This window comes from Thunnus thynnus, chromosome 3 (genome assembly GCF_963924715.1).
Source record: "Thunnus thynnus chromosome 3, fThuThy2.1, whole genome shotgun sequence".
Taxonomy (NCBI): Eukaryota; Metazoa; Chordata; class Actinopteri; order Scombriformes; family Scombridae; genus Thunnus; species Thunnus thynnus.
This window is the reverse complement of record NC_089519.1, coordinates 38,055,813-38,076,560: the sequence shown is the minus strand read 5'-3', so window position 1 is coordinate 38,076,560 and position 20,748 is coordinate 38,055,813. Positions and strand designations below refer to the sequence as shown.

Sequence of the window (20,748 nt, the reverse complement as noted above, 5' to 3'; positions counted from 1 at the left end):
TATAGTTCAGCAGTGATTGGTCAGTTGCGTGGAGGTGATTAAAGGAGGCGGGTTTGACCTTCTCTCTCGAACTCTCTCGTTTTCATTCTTCACACAACTACTTCTTTTCATGTGAACATCCTGCGTCCATCTGACACTTGACAAATGTCAATATAATTTACTGATATGTCCTCAGCATGCACCACATCGACTGTAAGTGTGTGAGTGCAGGAGGGCTCCAAACACAGGAGAGAGACAGTGTGAAATCCAACATGCTGTCTCACCTAGATAGAGAAAGTTCTGTGGACAGTGAAGTATGAGGCTAGAGATGCCCCCTGAAACCTGGTTCTGAATTGGAACCGGTTAAAAAATGTTAAGAACCCAGGGTATATTGTTGATTCTTTTATCTGTACTCTTGTAAGTTTTGTTGTAACTTAGGGTTGTGTTACAGCCTCTCCTCTCTGTCCTCTCCCAGATCCGGCCCACACCCAACACTTTCGGCACTTTCATCCGGCCCACATACCACGTGGAATGATGGCACTTGGGCGGTCCGCTCCTGTTTCCCAGATCTGGGCCACAAGCAAGCCGTATGTCAACCAAGAACAAATCAGATAAACCAGAACTGGCCCACATCCAGAATACACATACCTGACAGCAGCATCTTTACCAAAAAAAAAAAGACCCACATTTGATTTGGGATATTTGGGCCATATTTGCTATTTTACATGTGGGCCATTTCAGGCTCACATCCATTTTGTCTGGGCCAGAAGAAGGCCAGCAGTGCCGCATCATTGCCTGAAGTGGCCCACTTCTGTATGCTATCTGGGCTCCTCGGCTCTTTGTGTCGATGTTTTACCAAGAGGAGGGCTGAGCTCCTCCACACACACACACACACACACACACACACACACACACACACACTGCGGTGGAGACAATGACAGGTGAGGATAAAGTTTTATTCGAATTGACAACAATTACACTTGTTACTGTTAGTGCAATAAAACCTTCGATAGTAAAAAGCCGGGGTTAGGGCTAGGTGTGGCGGAGGAGGACAGGGGTGATGTGGTCATAGGACCTTATAGTGAACTGTGGTTTTCTCATCCTCCCATAGTTAGACTGTAGACACCAGCCAGCCTTTTATCTTTATTTTATCCACAAACAATTTATTTGTCCCATTTGGCACATATCACAGAGATACTACAGACTGCATCAATGCCATCTCAGTGCTTTTTATTTCCCTGTTGGAGTAAAACACACACATCAGACTTCATGATCCAGCTGATAAAGATTTATACTATCTATTAATATTTGACTTTTGTTCCAGATTCTTTGGTCCAAAGTTCAGAGCTGCTGTTCTGTTATCAGATTTCATTAAAGAAAACTTCAGGTTAAAGTTGAATACAGAGAGTTGAGACTGTGAACCAACAGACCATAAAAACCTCCTGATGTCAGTTACATGTTCGTTCTTCTCCTGGTTGGTTTCCTGTTGAAGCTGCTGATTAATTTCACCTTCACTCATCAGCTTGATTCAGATTATTTTCTGCATCTAAAGGTAACCAACAGTTTTCATCATTTTTGTGTCTGCAGGTGTTAAAATGATCTGATAACAGTAGAGATGGTCGTCATAGTGATGAGTTATGTTGCTTTGTTGACTGCATTGGTGGAATGAACGAAACGCCAGAAGAAAGAAATCATAGTATTTATCAATATTCTTATCAGTTCTTTTTCATTACTAAAGAATTTGGGGATTTTTGAATTATTATTTAAAAAAAGAATAAATTCAGAACAGAATTAGAATAGATTTATATTTTAAATCTGACAAAATATTATTTCATACAGCAGCAACTGTAATGTTGCCATCAGCAAAGTCACCATATAAATTCAATAATATCTCATTTGACAGAAATAAAAAATGTCAGTAAAATAAATAATATTCCTGACATTAAAATACTGAGTGAAGTTTAGAAAGAATGAAGAACACAGACTTCAGTCAGTATCTTCATCATGTCCTCCTTTGCTTTCTTTTCCTTTGCTTTCTTTTCCTATTCGTCTCATTCTTCCCCCCTTTTCCTGCTGTAAATCATTCTTTCCTTCTTTCCCTCCTTTCCTACTCAGTCATCTCAACACAAAAGGGAATTAAATCACAGCTTTTTTGAAACATTTTTCTGAGGAAACCGTCTGAGTGAAAGATAAATGTACTGCATTACATCGTCTCACCAGCAAATGTCGCTCACATCACACGCATGATGTTTGAAGCAGCGAACACATCTTCAATCCAACCTGCTGCAAAACCTCAGAACAAGGGAACAATTGAAGGCCTCCTTACAACATCACAGGTGACACAACAGGCAGTGGTGGAATGTAACCAAGTAATTTACTCAAATACTGTACTTATTTTGCAAAATACAATTTTACATCAGTTCTCTGGTCTTAAAAAATATAATATATTGTTCCAGATTAAACTTCCCCGACAGTATATAAAGTATTTAAAATTGTCTCCACCAGTTTACTATAACATTGAAAAGCTGATTACACACTAATGCATCTGTAAGAATAACCACATGGAGTATTTTTACATTGTAGTATTGCTGCTTTTACTCAATTAAGTGTTTTATATTTTCCCACTACTAACAACAAGGATCAAAATATGTCACTTTAGTTACTGTTCTACTTCTTCTCTACCTACTTTTGGTACTATTAGTATTTACATGTACTGCATATTAACTTTAATCAGAAAAATGGAACGTGATTAAATAGAATCTGTGTACAAAATCAGTTTTGCTTTAAAAGTTTTATTCATCACTTTCACAGGAACTCAGGTTAATAACGTTAATGTAAATATGAAAAACCATTACTTCCTGTCAGCAGATCAGAATCACTTCCTGTCATCTCATATCACTGAATGATCAAAAGCAGCGAGGAGGAAGAAGAAAGACCGAAACAGCCACGGAGGTCTTTAATCATTTAATCATTTTTGTTTTTTAAGCTCAACTCTCGTAGTAACTACAGCTGATGAAACTGCTCTTCGTCTACTTATTTCAGCCTGTTTTATTATCCTCTGTGTTTTTTCTTCTGAAGTCAGAGAAGTTTGGTGAAAGACTACAGAATGGGAAACTTTCTTTCAACTGACTTGGCTCCGCCAGCTCCAGATGTATCAGAGTGTGGTAAGTAGGACCATCCTGGCGAATATATACCAAACAGTGAGAATTTAATTGTGGGTATAATTCCTGTAGCCGTGACATGAACATGAAGAAAAGAAACTTTCAGGTAATGATCAGTTGATGTGAACTTGTTTGGCTCGAGGGTGGAAAACATACCAACAGCTTCTGACTTGTTTTCAGTCTGTCTCCTGCACAAATCAAACCAGGCTTTATAAAACAATATGAAGCAATAAAGGGGGGTGAAATCTCATAGTGAACCCTTTCTCCTCAGAATTTTGAGGTCTACTGTTGTATAGTTTTATTGCAAGTGTTGCCTTGAGGCTCCTTTTTTTGGTTTCAAATTATTTTCATTCACTTCCAATTAGATGTTTCACTCACGTTTGTGTAAACTGAATGCTATGAAGTTCTCCCGATTTAACTTGTTACAATATGGTTAATGAACAGCTGTGTTTGATCTAGACTCAGAACAGGATGAAAGAAAAAGCATGAGACTGGAGGCATCATTCCATTAGTTTTTTTTTATTGTGCAAAAATCTGTACAAAATCAAAGGCTGAGTCTGTAGTTTCACATGAGAAAATGTGTTTTTGGCTGGTGAGTGAAGAAAATCTACCAGCCACTTGCATATTTTACTAGCATATTGCTAATGGCTGGTGCTAATTTTGTGCCCTGACTGTCAGTAAGGATGTTCAGCATAACAACATGAGATCTGACAAGTCATGCACATTCACAGAGCAAGATGTTTACAGTGGCTAGAACACTGTCTAGAAAGAGAGAAGGGAGTGAATAAAGCTTAACACAAGTTTCAACGTGTCAGTGTCAAGTTAGCTAGCAAAATGATAAACTACATAAATGAGCAAAGCTCGGGAGAAACTCATCAACCAGATATTTCTCCTTTTTCTGTTTACGAGCAGCTAAGATGTCACTAAAATGAGAATAGCTGGCCCACCTTAAAGGTCAGTCCACCTTAAGTGAGCCACTGTCACTAACTTCGGGGCTAACTCCCTTCACTTTAATCAGCTGGTGGCAAGCAGTACACAGGAACTTGGTTTGGATCTTCAGGAGCTGTAGCATCTATTCACTGACAGATAGCCTAAACTGCAAACACGTCAGTTAAAGTTAACAGAGTTACATCGAGCTGAACAGGGTCTGTGCACGGTGATGAACGGATGTAATCGTTGTATGTGGGTGAGACGATGGGTGGGATAAACAGCCCCCCATGACTTTGTGATGCAATAGAGCACATTTGTTAAGTTGCAGTGACCGAGGTTGTAATCACAAAGTTGTGATTGTACTGGAAAATGAATAAATATGAGTAAATGTTGGATAAAAAGTTTGCAGATGTCATTGTATTTATGTAAATATCAATCTACACATTTGAATATTTTTTCTGTGACTTCACATTCAGAACCAGTGTGAGTATTTTATCCAAATGAAAATTTAAACATATAAGTTCAGATTTTTGTTCTACAAGTTCTCACATCAAGTCTACAAGCTCTCGCATTTTGCACCTTATTTACCCTCATAGTGATTTTCAGTATTTGCAACAGTTTTAATAATTATGAAATATCAAACAGTCAGGATAAAAACAGGTGCAAGAACAACAAATATAAAGAATAAATAAACGGAGAAAGAAAGAAAGAAATAAAGAATTAAAGTTTAAAGCTTCAGTTGCAGCTCTTGAGCAAAGGGCAAAGATGAACCAATCTTTGGAAAACAGGTGAAGGGCTGCATCCAACTGTATGTGTATATTTAATACTTAAACACATCCAAGACTTTTAACCACACAACTGTGTGATCTTTAAACTATGTATGCAAGAGGACAAACAGTTCTCAAGTGACCACTTACTAACTGTAAAGTATAAATCAAGTCATGTGCTACAGAATGACAAGATGGCAAGAAATCCTTCTCAAATAACTGTATTTTTGGCACTTTGTGAGCAGGAACTGTGACCATGGTTCTTGTAGATTATTTTCATTCTTCACAAATAATTACTTAACTGCTGCTGATGTGTTAGGATTTACACAGGTTTTCTTTTATGTTTAATAATATAATAATAATATTTTGGCTGGTATTTTTGTGTTCAATTTTGTTATGTGGGAGCATGTTTATTTTGTAGAGACTCGTACAGCATTTTAAGATATTTCATATTTTCTTAGTCATTTCCTGATAATGTTGATTAGCCACACTGTTTGCCAAAATATTTTTTGACAAATAACTTAATTTTGCACTCAAAGTTCAAAAATTTAAGCTGTTGCTGAAACAAAACGATGACGTATGACGTATATAGTACAACACTGCAGTCATAAGTTATCCTCATAAAATTCCTTTGAGCGTCACATAGGCTACTGATACACTATCAGGCAACTGTTTCAAACTAAATACTTTCTGCAGATATGCTGCAACAATGGATTAATGCTTAAAATATGATAATTTATTTCAATTAAATACTCTTCAACCAAAATTGGCATAGAAAATAACGTTTAATGTGGTTAAAGCAGGAAAGTCAGTGAATCAAGTCAGTATCTGCTGTTCACAGCTGTTTATACTGTCTGAGAAGCTTCTTCAGTTCATTAAATCTCTGCAGCATCTGAAGGCAGCAGGACTGATATGTTGATAAATCTGCAGTCTCTGAGAAGTGCCGCACCAGAGCGCAGTGTCATTACACACGGTCGTTCACTGTGTTTACCTTCATTAAATCGCCTGACGATGCCAGGCTGCTACAGTATAACCACATACACCTCTACACACATCAGACTGGTCGGTTATAACTCAATATTCTGCTTTTTTATTAAGGAGATGTCGGATTATCAGGGCTCATCAGCCGCTTTTCCAACTTTCTTTTTAGCAAAAGTAGCGTCTCATGTTTTATCCTTGAAACACTGCAGTGCAAACGCTGTTGTGTGACATTAATTCAACTGTTTGAACGTGTATGGGGTGAGATACTGGTCTGATATAATAATATAAACAGCCTTGCAAAATAAATTTCTTTATTTTTTTTTATTTCTATTGTTATTATAGTAACTAACTGATGGAAAAAAAATACTCCATCTGTCTCTGGCTGCAGATTTGTGGTGAAGTGTGTTCATGTTGTGACGCTCTGAACTGTCCAGACATTTCCTGAAAAAAATCTTTTGTTTGTTGAGCTGCTGTTATCACACTTAACTGTGATTGCACTGTGATGCACAACTGTTTCAGAACTATGAGGGCAGTGATGTGACTGGCTGAGAGAATATTTATTAATCACCACACCCGCTGATCAATATTCACCTTCACTCAGGCCTTTTGCACGTTGTGCTGCTGCACAGCAAGTCCACACAGTCCCTGCACCTAACGGTGCATCCACACTCATTCATTATCTATGGGAATTGACTAATTCGCTGCACAAAGCATGTTGGGACACCTGGTGATACGGACCAAGCTGGCAGTGCGATGAGTGGGTGGGAAAAATTCAAATAGGGCTCACATCAAGACAGCCAATCAAGCTGCAGTACCGGCAACTGTCTGAACAGCTGTGTGTACTATTACAGGATGGACACAAGGTTATACAAATTGGTCAAGTACAGTGGGGCTACACTGTAAGGCCTATTGAGGGTCACTTTTAGGTAACCTTAAACTGAGGTGGCTATAATATCACTACCATTCCAACACAGCGCCAATGTGCTGGAATGTCAATGGTTGCCATGGTTATGGATTATCATGGCAACCACACCCTCATATTAACCACACCCCCATTCTCTGTTTGAGAGAGAGCGTTAACTGTAGGAAGTAAGACTGGCTAGAGTGGGGCTTCAAGGGCAGTCAATGTGTATTCTGGATTTTCATTATTCTTGTTATGCTCCCCTGTATTCCTGTTGTCCCCTTTCCAAACAATTAGTTTACTTTTGTTATGCTGTTCTGTCTTTTTTTCTTTGCTGTTTATATGATGTGTGCTCATGTTAAACTAAGGCGCTAATCCTAATGCTGCAGGGTGCTCTGTTAAATGTTTTCAAACCTATAGTTGGTTTAGCCAACCATACCTGAAAAGGACTCCTTTTGCAGCTTGAAGGCCTCCTTGACTGCTGGTGTCCACAGGCATAGATGACCTTCCAGACGCAAATATGAGGTTCAGGATGTGGAGGTTGAAGTGCTTGTGGACATGGGCTCCAACCAGCTGTTCCTAGACCATCCTCATTACTTGTTTGGGTTTACCAGGTCTGTCTGGCAGCCTCCCCAGCCACCTGATCCAACTCCTCACCAGGTGGTGATCAAAGATGAAACAACTACATTTGATTTTCAAATAAAAAAGTCGATCTTCGACCTTTGGTCTAAGGTGTTCTTATACCAGATGCATGTGTGAACCACCTTATGCCCAGCTATGGTATCACAAGTATCTCAACAACTGGCCAGCACCTTTCAACCCAGCAGAAAAGGAGCAAGTTCAGCACTTATTTTAGCACGTTTGGTTCCAAAGTCAGTGCTAAGCATAGAGGTCTGATCAACTCTATCTAGTTGGTACCTCTCCACTTCCTGCACCAATCTCAGTTCCTTTCCCAGAGCTGATGTTACACATCCTTAGAGCCAGTTTTCATAGCCTGGAGTCAGCAAGACAAGGTGCTTGCCTTCGTCTGCCTCCCAAGTGGCAATACACTGAACCTTAAGTCTAGTCTTGATATTGGTGGGCCCACAAGTTGCCCACAAGTTGCCGCATGTCATCCCTTCAGGCCAAGGCTGACTGGGCTCCATCGGTGTAGTTCAGCTGGGGGCTCCCCAGCAAGCTCCCAGGCCTGACTCCAGGAGAGGGCCTCAGTCTCCATATTCTGGGCCTTGGGTGACCCTACTAGGAGCTGTCCCCTTGACAACACAACTACTAGGGTCATGGGGATAGGCAAACCCCTCCACCATGTTTAGGTGGAATATCAAAATTACATATTTAAACAAAGCTTAGGAGGCAGCTTACACAAACAAAAGCTGCTGAAAAAAGATGTGATAGAAACATCTTTAAAATGACTTCATTCTTATAGAGATTGGAAGCAAAGATGCAGAGACAGGAAGTTTTTCTACAGAGTTCACAGTTTGTTTTTTAACTAGCAATCATTTCATATACTAATATTTTTTACCTGTTTAGTTCTGTAGGTCAAGAACAGTCCACCAAATGTTGTCTGGTCAGTTTAAATTTAAATGTGTCAGTCCCATGCATGTATCACAATTTTATCAAGCTTTATTTGTTCTTGATATTTCAGGTCTTCCCTAAATGAGCTCTAACAAAACATAATCTCTGAACCCCTACCACACTGTTAAGGTGTTGATGAAAGGAAATTGAGTTCTAGTTCCTGGCTCTTCATTATTTTGTCTTTTCACATTCAGCTACAACTCAGAGAGACGCAAGAAACATGACAATCATTGCCCAGAATGGAGGTGTCATCAGCCAACCTCAGTTGAGAAATGTTCATGTTGAAGGGGATATCAATATGAATGTCAGCAACACATATGGTAAATGTTTCTCCTGAATTTACAAGTCAAATAAATTCTTACATTTATGTTTAATTATGCAATTGCCTAAAATATGACCATAGCAATGCCTTTAATTTTTCTGCATTTCTCAAGAGATGTTGCATGTTTCTGTTTCAGTCCAAGCTCCTGTCAGGACAGACGAGACTAATGTCGTTTCTCCCGAAACCAAAGGTACTGTGCTGTTTAGAGACATTAAAAATATAACCTATTATGAAGTTGTAATGGAGATGACACAACTGAAGCTAAAAATGTGACATACCCATCCTGCGAAGTTTGGCAGCCACGAAAAACAGGAAGACGAAGTAATGAAGCAGCAGATAGGGGAAGTTAGCTGTTAGCCAACTGCTAATATGACCTGTTTCGGTTTCTCCAATTCCATTACATATTAAAAAAGCAACGATTCAAATACTACAACTATCAATGTGAATCTATATCAGTGCTTCCAAAGGGGAACCCAGCTTGACACGTCAAGGGCTCTGTCATGTCAGGACTGCATGTTTCTTTTCATGCATATTTCTAATTTTCTGTTCTACCAATGAAAAATGCAAATAAAGAGTTTAAGGCATAAAAGACACAAGGCTGTTCTGCTATATTGACGAGATAGGCTTCTGCATATTTTGGATATGTACGGATTATTTGATTATCATTTGTTTAACCATAAGGCATCATTAAGTCCTGTTGGGTCCTGTGTGCTGTCAAAACCACAGCACATTCAAGTCTGGATCCAGTGTGCTTTTTGATGTTTTGAGTTTGTCTGAAAAATAGCAAACATACAAACATACATATTCTCATCATCATTTATATTTTTATTACTTTTCAGAAAATATCCAAAGGTGCCAAGATGAACTAAAATCTTACCTTGAAAGTAAAACAAAGGATCTGTTTCAAGGAACAAAGGAAGATGGAACATCAACTCCTTTAAACAAGCTCTATACAGAGCTGTACATCACAGAGGGAGGCAGTGGGGAGGTTAATAGTGAACATGAAGTGGTTGAATTAGAATGTAGAAGGTGTATGAGTGAGGAGAAGAAAATTCAACTCAATGACATTTTGAAAGCTTTGCCAAATGAAGAGAACCCTCCTCAGAGAGTTCTGATGAAGGGAATTGCTGGCATTGGAAAATCTGTTGCTGTGCAGAAATTCACTCAGGACTGGGCTGTTGGAAAAGCCAACCAAGGCTTTCAGCTCATATTTCCATTCACATTCCGAGACTTGAATTTAATAAAAGACAAAGATTATACTCTCATGGATTTAATCCTTCACTGTTTTGCAGAAGTGAAAGATTTAGAACCTTCAGACTACAACAGTTCTAGTGTTCTGTTCATCTTCGATGGCCTGGATGAAAGCAAATTCCCTCTGAACTTTGAGAAAAATGAGATGTGCCGCAGCGTTACAAAAACTACAACAGTAGACGTCTTACTGACCAACTTAATTGCAGGAAAATTGCTTCACAAAGCCTCGATCTGGATCACAAGTAGACCGGCCGCAGCCAGTAAGATTCCTCCTGAGTGCATCGACAGGGTGACTGAGGTACGAGGCTTTAATGATGAGCAGAAGGAGGAGTACTTTCTAAAGAAAATCAGTGACCAGGATGTGGCTCAAAATATCTGCAATCACCTTAAGTCAAAGCCATTGAGAACTCTCTACATCATGTGCCACATCCCAATGTTCTGTTGGATTACAGCCACAGCTTTCCAGAGTCTCCTCACAGGAACTCATGAAAGTGAGTTACCCAAGACTGTGACTGAAATGTACACACACTTCCTGATCATCCAAACAACGCGGAAAAACGAGAAGGATTATCAGGAGGTTGAAACAGACAAAGAAAGAAAGAAAGAAAGGGATAAAGATGTGATCATGAAGTTTGGAAAGCTGGCATTTGAACAGCTACAGAAGGGCAACATAATCTTCTATGAAAAAGATCTGAAGGAGTGCCAAATTGATCTGAAAGAAGCTGCAGTTTACTCAGGAGTTTGTACACAGATCATAAGGAGAGAATCAGGTCTTCACCGACAGGAGGTTTACTCTTTTGTACATTTAAGCGTGCAGGAGTTTCTTGCAGCTCTGTATGTATTAGAGACCTTCATAGAGAGTGGACAAAATCTGCTTCCCAGCCAGTCAAAGGTTAAAGTGAGATCAGGGAAAGGAGAAAGCCTTATCGTCCACCTCTACAAGAACGCGGTGGATATGGCCTTAGCCAGTGATCACGGACAATGGGACTTGTTTCTGCGCTTCCTGCTTGGTCTGTCACAGGACAAGAATCAGAGCCTTCTTCAGAAAGTGTTCGGATTTAATGCAAGAAGTTCATTGAACAATCAGGAGACAATCACCTACATTCACAGGAAGATCAAGAATCTGTCCTATACCGACAAGAGTATCAATCTTTTCCAGTGTTTAAATGAACTTGGTGACCAGTCTCTAGTAGAGCAAGTCCAAAAGTACCAGAGCTCAGGAGATGTTAGTAAAATTTCACCTGCACATTGGTCAGCTTTGGCCTTCATACTGCTTGTTTCTGATGAAGATCTGGATACCTTTGAGCTTAAGAAATACTACAGATCAGATGAAGCTTTGGAGAGGCTGCTGCCAGTGCTCAAAGCATCAAAGACAGCTTTGTAAGTATTTGGACTCAAGATGAAGCCCTCAGGTTGTAATTAAGTATAGAGGGACAGAGGAGAGTATTTCCAGAATGTTAACATTTACTGCTTTGTTTTTCACTTCAGGTTAGGTGACTGTAATCTCACTGATAGATGCTGTCAGTATATTTCATCAGTTCTCGGCTTAAAGTCTTCTGGACTGGAGGAGTTAGTCCTGAGCAGAAATCAGCTGCAGGACTCTGGAATAAAGCGTCTCTCTGAGGGCCTCAAAAGTCCCAACTGCAAACTCCAGAGATTGAGGTAAAAAGACATATGTATTTGTAAAAACATTTTTAAAAAGTGGATGTCAATAAGCCGTGTTAAATAACAAGTTGTTCTGTTTTTAGAGTGTCACCAAGTATTTGGTCCCCAAGATCAGGAAGAAGTAAACAAAGATAGCAATAAAAGTGATAGTAATAATAATTCAGTTCCTGTTCCTTATTATAGAATATATAGAATTTACCCTCTTGTCCTTTTAAGAGAAATTGTATTTCCTCTAATTTATAGTGCATCATTACTTCTCTCAGTAATAGTGATCAATACATGGGAATACTTTGTTGAAGCTTTAACAAGACCGCTACTTTGATTTTGATTAAAATGTCAAAACCTGCTTTAAAGCAGATCCAGTTGTCTCTAACTGCTGCCAAAGGTTCCTTTTTATTAAATATTAACTTAAAGGTGAAGAGTGTTCATTCTTACACTCTGTTGTTTTGTGTTTTATATGTGTATTTAATTGAGGTCATTTTTTAGAGATTTTATTAGTGTCAATTTGTCACACAAGAAAAAGTGATGTACAATTATCTATTTTATTTTAGAAGCATTTTTCAAGTAATTCTATTGCATCTATTTTCAGAACAATACTATGAAAGTAGTGCCCACTTATACCTATTTAATATATAGACTATTGTTTTCACACATGTACTGTTCTTTTTTTGAAGACTGGGTGGCTGCAATCTGTCAGAGAGAAGCTGTGAAGCTGTGTCTTCAGTTCTCAGCTCCAAGTCCTCCAGTCTGAGAGAGCTAGAGTTGAGTAACAACAACCTGCAGGATTCAGGGGTGAAGCTGCTCTCTGCTGGACTGGAGAGTCTTAACTGTACACTGGAGACTCTCAGGTACGAAGACAACTATTTGTTTGGTACATGGCCATTTAAATGCTGCTTTATGGACTGATGAATGTCAGTGAAAATATTAAAAAATCTGTAGGATTTTACAGCTTGGATTATTCTTAAAATTTTAAAATTGCCAGTAAAATTTCAAGTTGCATCTGAGAGGACTAATAACACAGACAAGTGGTCTTTACTGAGACTGTGCTCCTGTTGGTAAAGGAAACACTGTGATCAGCTTGAGCTGCCGGCCATTCCTCAGCTCTATTGCTGCTAGATCTGTCAGCTGCCTTTGACATGGTCAATCATCAAATACTCCTCTCCAAACTCAATGAGCTTGGCATCTCAGGATCTGTCCTCTGCTGATTCATGTCCTACCTCTCAGGGAGATAGTTTAGAGTATCTTTGAGGAGGAGAGTGCCTAAACTGCACCGCTTACGGGTCAGTGCTTGGTCCCCTTCTCTTCTTAATATACACCACCTCACTTGGTGCAATTATCTGCTCCCATGGTTTCTCATAGCATTGCTATGCCAATGATACCCAGCTATTACTATTGTTCCTGCTGGAAGACCTCACAGTCTCAGAACTGATCTCGTCATGCTTTGCTGATATCTCGGCACAGATGAAGGAAAACCACCTTCAGCTTAACCTCTCTAGGACTGAGCTCCTTGTCATCCCAGCCAGTCCCTCTATACAACAACAAATCAAGATCAGCTGGAATCAACCCAACTCATGCCCACAAAGTTTGCCTGAAACATGGGTGTAATGATTGATGACCAACTAACCTTTATGGTTCATGTGGCCTTGATTTTTGTACAGGCCAATTTGTCTTTTTCAAAATCAGGAAGATTAGATCCTACCTGTCCGAGCATGCAGCTGGTACAGGCTCTTGTAATATCACACATTGACTACTGCAACTCCTTACTGGCAGGTCTCCCCGCATGCATGTTCAAACCTCTGCGGATGATCCAGCATGCAGTGGCACAGCTGGTCTTCAACCAGCCCAAAACAGCATGTCACCCTGCTGTTTATATCCCTTCACTGGCTACCAGTTGCTGCCTGCATCAAATTCAAAACCTTGACTCTGTCTTACAAAACAGCAACTAAAACAGCACCCGCCTACCTGAACTCCCTCATCCACATCTATGCTTCCTGGCACTACCACCACAACAGGGCCCTAAGTTGCTAGCCAGACTCTTCTCTTGTGTAGTTCCCCAGTGGTGGAACGAGTAACCAAACTCCATTCGATCTCCATCTCAATCTTTTAGAAAAAACTAAAGACCCAGCTCTTTTGTGAACATCTCCGCACCAGATGGACTTAAAAAATGAAAAATAATTATCTGCTTGTATGCACTCTATGCATTGCCTCTGTGCACTGCCTAGTGAAAATACTGCCCTCTTTTTCTATTTATTGAATCAGGAATCTATCTTGAGTCAATAATTGTTTGTATCTCCAGGCTGTCAGGCTGTCTGGTCACAGAGGAAGGCTGTGCTTCTCTGGCCTCAGCTCTGACATCCAATCCCTCCCATCTGAGAGAGCTTGACCTGAGCTACAATCATCCAGGAGACTCAGGAGTGAAGCTACTCTGTGCTGGACGGGATGATCCATGCTGGAGACTGGACACACTCAGGTATGATCAGACAACAAGAGCTCATGCACTGTTTCTTTGTCACACTGGCAAGCTGAGGACAGCTTGTTCACAGTCTGTACCAGCGGCACTGCTGAAAACAGTGAAGACAGTAACTGAGGTGCTGAGAGTCCCGGTCCCCACTGACCTAATAACTAATATCACACCAGGATCTGTGTTTATCATATGTAATTCTCTGGCTCTGTATGATGAAGCCAGATAAACTGGTAAGCATGTGCTGCAGCTAATTCAGTATTATCAAGTATAATTCTAACCTGTCACAACTGTTCATATGAATGGGTCTAACACATGTCAAACATGCACTGAGTAGACCGGCATCATACATGAGGTTGCTGTCTGAAAGAAGTATGAGGTGACATTAGGAGTTCCCCTAGGTTCAGTCTGCAGATCACTTTTATTCAATTTTACATGCTCCAGCCAGTCAACTGCACAGATTCAAAAATAATTCAAATAGAAATATGGAAGAGATAAAGGAGTGTATAGTAGGAAGGTTCTGTCTAGTCACAATGATACATCAGTAAAAACATGGGACAGGATTCAGATTCCATATTTTACTGAAGGTAATCAGAATTACAGGTCAAGGTAGGCAATATTGTAGCCCAGCTCTGACCAGTGTATTCACAGTCTACCTCACTAAAGGAGTGTCTTTCATTGACTTCGTTCTTCAAAATAATTCTACAAACCAAACTAACTCCTGCTTTAAAACAGAACCAGTTGTCTCTAACTGCTGCCAAACGTGCTTTTGATTAAATATTGATTAGGAGTTGCAGAGTAAATTGTTATGTACTCAGTTGTGTTTTGTTTTAGATGTGTACTTAATTGAGGTCATTTTGTTATGATGTAATCAGTGTCAATTTGTCAACCTATCAAGAGTAACCTACGATTGTTACATATGTAATTTAGAAGCATTCCCAGTAGTCATTCTGTCACTATTTTTTTAGGCAATGCTAGTAAAGTAATGCCAACTAAAATGTAATGATGATTCACATGAAATAGACTAATGTTTTCACACATTTACTGTACACCTTTTTTTAAGACTGACCAGCTGTAATCTGTCAGAGAGAAGCTGTGACGCTCTGTCCTCAGTTCTCAGCTCCAAGTCCTCTAGTCTGAGAGAGCTGGAACTGAGTAATAACAACCTGCAAGATTCAGGAGTGAAGCTGCTCTCTGCTGGACTGAGGAGTCCACACTGTACACTGGAGACTCTCGGGTAAGGATACAATTATTTCTTCAGTAGATGACCATTTCAATGCTGCATTACAGACAGATCAATGTCAGTGAAGATGTTAAAAATCTATAGTGTTACTGCTTACTGATTTAACTTGTTAGTGCCAGTTTCTAATGAATGTAGGTACTTGTGGTTGTTGTGGTGTTGTTGTTTTGATTGGCAACATTGTGCAGCAACAGGAATCTTCAACTGTGTGAGGTCCAAGATGTTATGTGTTGAGTAGTTAGGTTGGAAATCTGCCGGATAAGAGTTTATATTTCTGCTTATGCCTCCAAACTCCTCCTGTCCCAGATGCTGCGCATGCATCATATGAAGGCTCCTGTCCTGTTTTATTTTTTTCTGTTCAAGAACTGGTTGTTGAGTCCTTCAATATGAGATATGATTTTTATGTTTCACAGGCAAATGTAGCACAAAACAGATCATTAAGTCAACTGTCGACAGTTACATTTTCTGCTGGTATCTGACAGTATTCATAAATAATTTCAAAACCAATAACTTTCATAAAACACTTGTTGGAAAATTACTGTTGTGGATACACAAAATCAACCTGTGCTTAATTGATGGAAAACTAACTTGTGCCTCCAGACTGTCAGGCTGTCTGGTCACAGAGGAAGGCTGTGCTTCTTTGGCCTCAGCTCTGAGATCCAACCCCTCCCATCTGAGAGAGCTGGATCTGAGCTGCAATCATCCAGGAAACTCAGGAGTGAAGCTGCTGTCTGCTGGACTGGAGGATCCACACTGGAGACTGGACACTCTCAAGTATGAACATACAAGAGCTCACTCTCTGTCACACTGATAAGCTGAAGACTGTTGGTTCACAGTCTGTACCAGCAGTACTGCTGATAACAGTAAAGACAGTAACAGATGTGCTGAGAGTCCCTGTCCCCATTCAAAATGACCTCCTACAGTTGCAGTCAGAAGTTTACATACACTTAAAATGGACATTTATGTAATAGCAGTATGGATTATGATTATTTCTGCAGCTTTTTTGAGTGGTTGGCAAACACACCTCCATTATCACAAAAGATTTCACAAATTTGGTTTGGTTTATTCACGTCTGCAGTTCGATTCCAGTTGCAGACCTGTGTTGCCTGTCAGCCCTCTCGCTGCCCCATTTCTCTCTCTCTCTCTGTACCTTTACTGTTGAATAAATATAAAAATGCCAAAAAAAATCTTTCAAAAAGAAACTGAAGGAGAGAAGTCAACTACAACTCCCAAGGTGCATTTCAGCAAGATACATCCAATCACAGAGCTTTAAATTCTGTCACCAATGCTGCTAACACCCACCTGCACCAATGCAATTTGGATTTAGAGGGAGCCATTCTACTAAAACTGAATTTTGCTATTCCCTTATGGTCAATATTATTTAGATAAAAGAGGGTCAGTGGGAGTGATGATGTGCGCAAGGCCTTTGACACCGTTAACCGTTCAATACTTCTTACTAAGTTCAGCAATTATAATAATTGTAACAATGTATTAATTTGGATAAAATCATTTTCATCACACCACACCCAGCTTGTTTGAATAAATAACATATTGTCTGTACTATGGGTGTACCTTGAGGCTCCGTACTAGGGCCACTGCAATTTAGTTTGTATAACGATAATCTCCTGTCTGTGTGTGATCATGAAGAAATCCTCATATATGCAAATGACACAATCATATACATGTTGAAGAAGTGGCGCTAAGTCTTGAACAACTGAAAAATTTGCAAAGTGACTCTTGTTTGACTTTTGAAATGTTCATGGCTTACATTTAATATCGGGGAAACTGTAACACTATTTCATTAATAAGCACAAACAAAAGACTTTCCCATTCCTAATGTAAATCATAGACTTGGCTTTTATCTTATATCCTACTGTTGGGTTCAAAAGGGATATCAAGATGAGCCATACCCTGAAGTATAGCATTGCTATCATTGGACATATGAGAAACTCACTCATTATTTAGGCATCCAGTGTGTACCTGAATGCAATGATTGTTCCTTATTCATCTATATGAGAGGTTGTGTGGTTGGCTACTGCAACATCATGTGCAGTTAGAGATTTATTATGAAAATACAATCATTATCAAAAGAGGATTCAGTTAAATCTCCATCTGTCAGTGTTGTCATGAGGAAAACCATTGGCATTTGTTGTTTGTTGAAGTGCCTAAAACAACCTACATTTATGTTTACCTGACAGGGACATCTTGTAGCTGTGCAAATAATGCTAAAATTAGACTAACTCAGAATTAAATTAAATCCATTCAGTGTCTGCCCAGGTCTATGGAGATCATTGATGAGGAAGCTTCTGAAGGTTATTCTGTCTTTGTTTCTTTCTCCAGGGTGGAAAATGGTGGAGAGCAGAGGCTGAAACCTGGAGTGAGGAAGTGTAAGTCTGTCTTCACTTTGATTCATGAAAACAAGGCAGCACAAGTTAAAGTAGTTTAAATCAAAAACTTGTTCATCTGCATTCAATCCTCATTTTGAAAGATCTAATAAGATGAGTCATTATGAAGTTTTTGCATCATTATCTATGTATATCTCATATATACATTTGTATATTATTTATTTTGTTTATTATTTATATCCCATTATCTCATTCTCTCTATCAGATGTCTGTGAACTCACACTGGACACAAACACAGCACACAAATACCTGAAACTGTCTGACAATGACAGGAAGGTGACAACAGTGACAGAGAAGCAGCCATATCCTCATCATAAAGCAAGGTTTGATTGGTGGCATCAGCTGCTGTGTAGAGATGGTCTGACTGGTCGCTGTTACTGGGAGGTCAAATGGAATGGAGAGATTAATGTATCAGTGAGTTACAAAGGAATCAAAAGGAATGGGCGCAGTGTTGGCAGCAGGTTTGGAGGGAATGATCAGTCCTGGACTCTGAGGTGCTCTGATGGTGAAGGTTACTCTGTCTGGCACAATAACAGAAAAACAGACCTCTCCTCCTCCTCCTCCTCCTCCTCCTCTGTCTCTAACAGAGTAGCAGTGTATGTGGACTGTTCTGCTGGCACTCTATCCTTCTACAGAGTCTCCTCTGACTCACTGATCCACCTCCACACTTTCAACACCACATTCACTGAACCTCTGTATCCAGGGTTCTGGGTTGGATCTGGCTCTTCAGTGTCTCTGTGCTCACTGTAGGAGGGAGTGTGGCTTTTTGGGGCACCTTGGTGGCATTCTGGTTAAGATGCATACCTCATAATATAAAAAAAACTTTTTAAGTAGCTTTAGTTTCCTTATTTTAATCAATTTCTTTGATTGGATCTATCACATAAACTCTCATATTCTAAGTTGGTTCAGCCATTGTTCAGTCTCTTGCTCTCTCACTTTTGATTGTTAATAATCCATCTTGATTAAACAAGCCAACATAAATGTGATTATTACAGCTGTATGTGTTCCCTGTGGTTTTTTTTGTCTCATGTTCCAGGTTCCTGTTACAGTGAAAGGCTTTTTGATTGTGGACTGCTTGTCTTGCCTCTCAGCCTGGGATTTTATGTTATTTAGTTTTTTTTGTTGCATTTTGATCGCTGTAGCATTTATTTAGTGTTCTGGTTGTTTTGTATGTTTTTCATTAATAAATCCCATGATTTGAGTGTTTTAAAAGGTGTTTGTTTGTTAAAAGAGTTTTAAATTGAGTAAATGGTGGATTGTTGTTTGCCCCATACAGTCGACTAAGGGTGGGGCGTAAGAAATGGGGGCTCAATGATACTTGCTTATTTCATCATGTGTTATTATGGTTATCCCTGTCATTCTCCCATGTAGTCCCATACAGACACACATACATACATTCTTCTCTCTCTCTTCATTATGTATAAATATTGTGAATAAATTACCATATAACTGAGAGAAGTTGTCACAACTCGTTTGTGTGTGTAAATCGTTTGTGTTATGTTCACTATACATGCTACATGGGTAAAGCAGGTGCCAGGTTTTCACAAGGAAGAAGAATGTGTGGTTTTAAAAAAGATGATGTCTCTGGCTCTCGAGTTTTATCATTTTTTCTTTTTACTGTCCATCATGAGTCTGACAGTATTATAGGAGTGCAATGCTAAATCTATGGAGCACTAACAAAGGCAGTATACAAAAAGTGTTTAAAAATTAATCAGAGAGCCATCAAACACTCGCTGAATTCAAAGTGGGACAGCCCTGAGCGTTCATTGACTTGTTGCTTTTGTATTTCCAATCCCTTTGGGCATGTAACATTAAACACATTTTTCTTTACTTCTTTAGGATTAAAGGCAGTTGAAAAGACAATGGTAAAAAGCTCAGAAAACTTGCTAGCAGACATAGAATTAAAAACACACTGGCAGATGGGTGTACTGTGATTAAAAGTTAATTGGGTTAAAACCAAATTGAATAAAACTGCTTTCTGATCAGACACACAGATATCCTTAATCTCAAAATTGTCAGGGCTGAGATTGCTGTACAGAGCTAGATCAAGAGTGTGGGTTCTTGTTGCATGAATGAGGTTAAAAGATTCTAAAGTGTCCATAAAATCAGTTACAAACGTCTGAGAAGGGCAGCAGCTATAGATGTTAAAATGACCTAAAATGAGAATTGTGTCACACTTTGACATGAAATGGGATAGTAAATCAGCACACTCCTGGATAAAAATGTTGTTTGGCTTAAAACCAAGGTGTTCAAAAGAAGAAAGATTACTGAGTAAAATGGGAGTGCATTTAAATTCATTTCTGTAAATAACACCTTCCCCAAAACATAGGCCTACTATACAGTAGTACAGTAACAAAATGAAGTTACATTGCTGGGAATCATGGGACATTCTGTCACTCCTGTTTGTTTGGCCACAAATTCAACCTCACATCTAATGCTCTCTCTTGCAATGCAACGGTGGAAGAATTGTTTTGTATGACACAACCATCCTCTGCATGCTTCTGCTGTTATGTCATCACAAGCAGCATCCATTGCAGCAATCAAAGACATTTGATTTTGTGGTCAATGATCTGAGCAGGCTCCTCCATGTTCACAAATTGTGGTAATCCTGTCTCTATAAATGTGTTTTGACAACGGATTTATACATTTAGCACACTTAACTCTCCATATTAACGCAATTTATGAAACATGGGCTCAGCAGATTTTGACAGTTATATGGACTATTCTGCATGTAATGATTTACACAGTGAAAGAATTCTAACATATTTAAAGTAAAACTATTCAACTGAGAAGAAACGTAATCTATTTTGATCACAAAGACATATACAACCAATAATTGTTCAAATTGTAGACGATTGTACTTAGTCATTTGCCTAAATGTGCTGAAACATTTGCAGAAGTTAATAATAAATGAGAAATGTTCTTTCTGTTGTGAACAAGTAACAAAATGTGAAGGATTTCAGGATTGATGACTTCAACTGTCATTTGAGAATTAAGCCAAAGCAACTGAAACAAACTGTGAACTGCATGCAAGTCAGAGGCAGGTGTCTCCATACTGACGTGAGAGTCTAATGAGTAATAATGTATGTAAACACAAAGCTGAATCATTTCCT

The 20,748-nt window shown here is 39.2% G+C and overlaps 1 protein-coding gene across 4 annotated transcripts; it reads left to right on the top strand.

The window, feature by feature from the left end:
• The first annotated feature begins 1,031 nt into the window (after positions 1–1,031).
• LOC137180392 (NACHT, LRR and PYD domains-containing protein 12-like) lies at positions 1,032–18,847 on the top strand. Of its 4 annotated transcripts, XM_067585730.1 has the most exons (14): positions 1,032–1,531; positions 2,200–2,315; positions 2,848–2,931; positions 3,058–3,143; positions 8,486–8,611; positions 8,750–8,803; positions 9,453–11,244; positions 11,353–11,526; positions 12,204–12,377; positions 13,826–13,999; positions 15,054–15,227; positions 15,831–16,004; positions 17,571–17,617; positions 17,841–18,847. In XM_067585730.1, the coding sequence occupies exons 3-14, from the start codon at positions 2,882–2,884 to the stop codon at positions 18,383–18,385; spliced, it is 3,570 nt and encodes a 1,189-aa protein (XP_067441831.1). In that variant the 5' UTR covers positions 1,032–1,531; positions 2,200–2,315; positions 2,848–2,881; the 3' UTR covers positions 18,386–18,847. The 4 variants fall into 4 exon arrangements, with proteins under 4 accessions (XP_067441831.1, XP_067441832.1, XP_067441833.1 ...); XM_067585731.1 differs by lacking the exon at positions 2,200–2,315; XM_067585732.1 differs by lacking the exons at positions 2,200–2,315; positions 2,848–2,931.
• The last annotated feature ends 1,901 nt before the right edge of the window (positions 18,848–20,748 follow it).

Coding starts and splice junctions, on each gene's coding strand:
- LOC137180392 (XM_067585731.1), top strand. CDS start 2,882: ATGATCAAAAGCAGCGAGGAGGAAGAAGAAAGACCGAAACAGCCACGG. Junction 14,000..15,053: donor TGGAGACTGGACACACTCAG/GTATGATCAGAC, acceptor CCTTTTTTTAAG/ACTGACCAGCTGTAATCTGT. Junction 15,228..15,830: donor TGTACACTGGAGACTCTCGG/GTAAGGATACAA, acceptor TTGTGCCTCCAG/ACTGTCAGGCTGTCTGGTCA.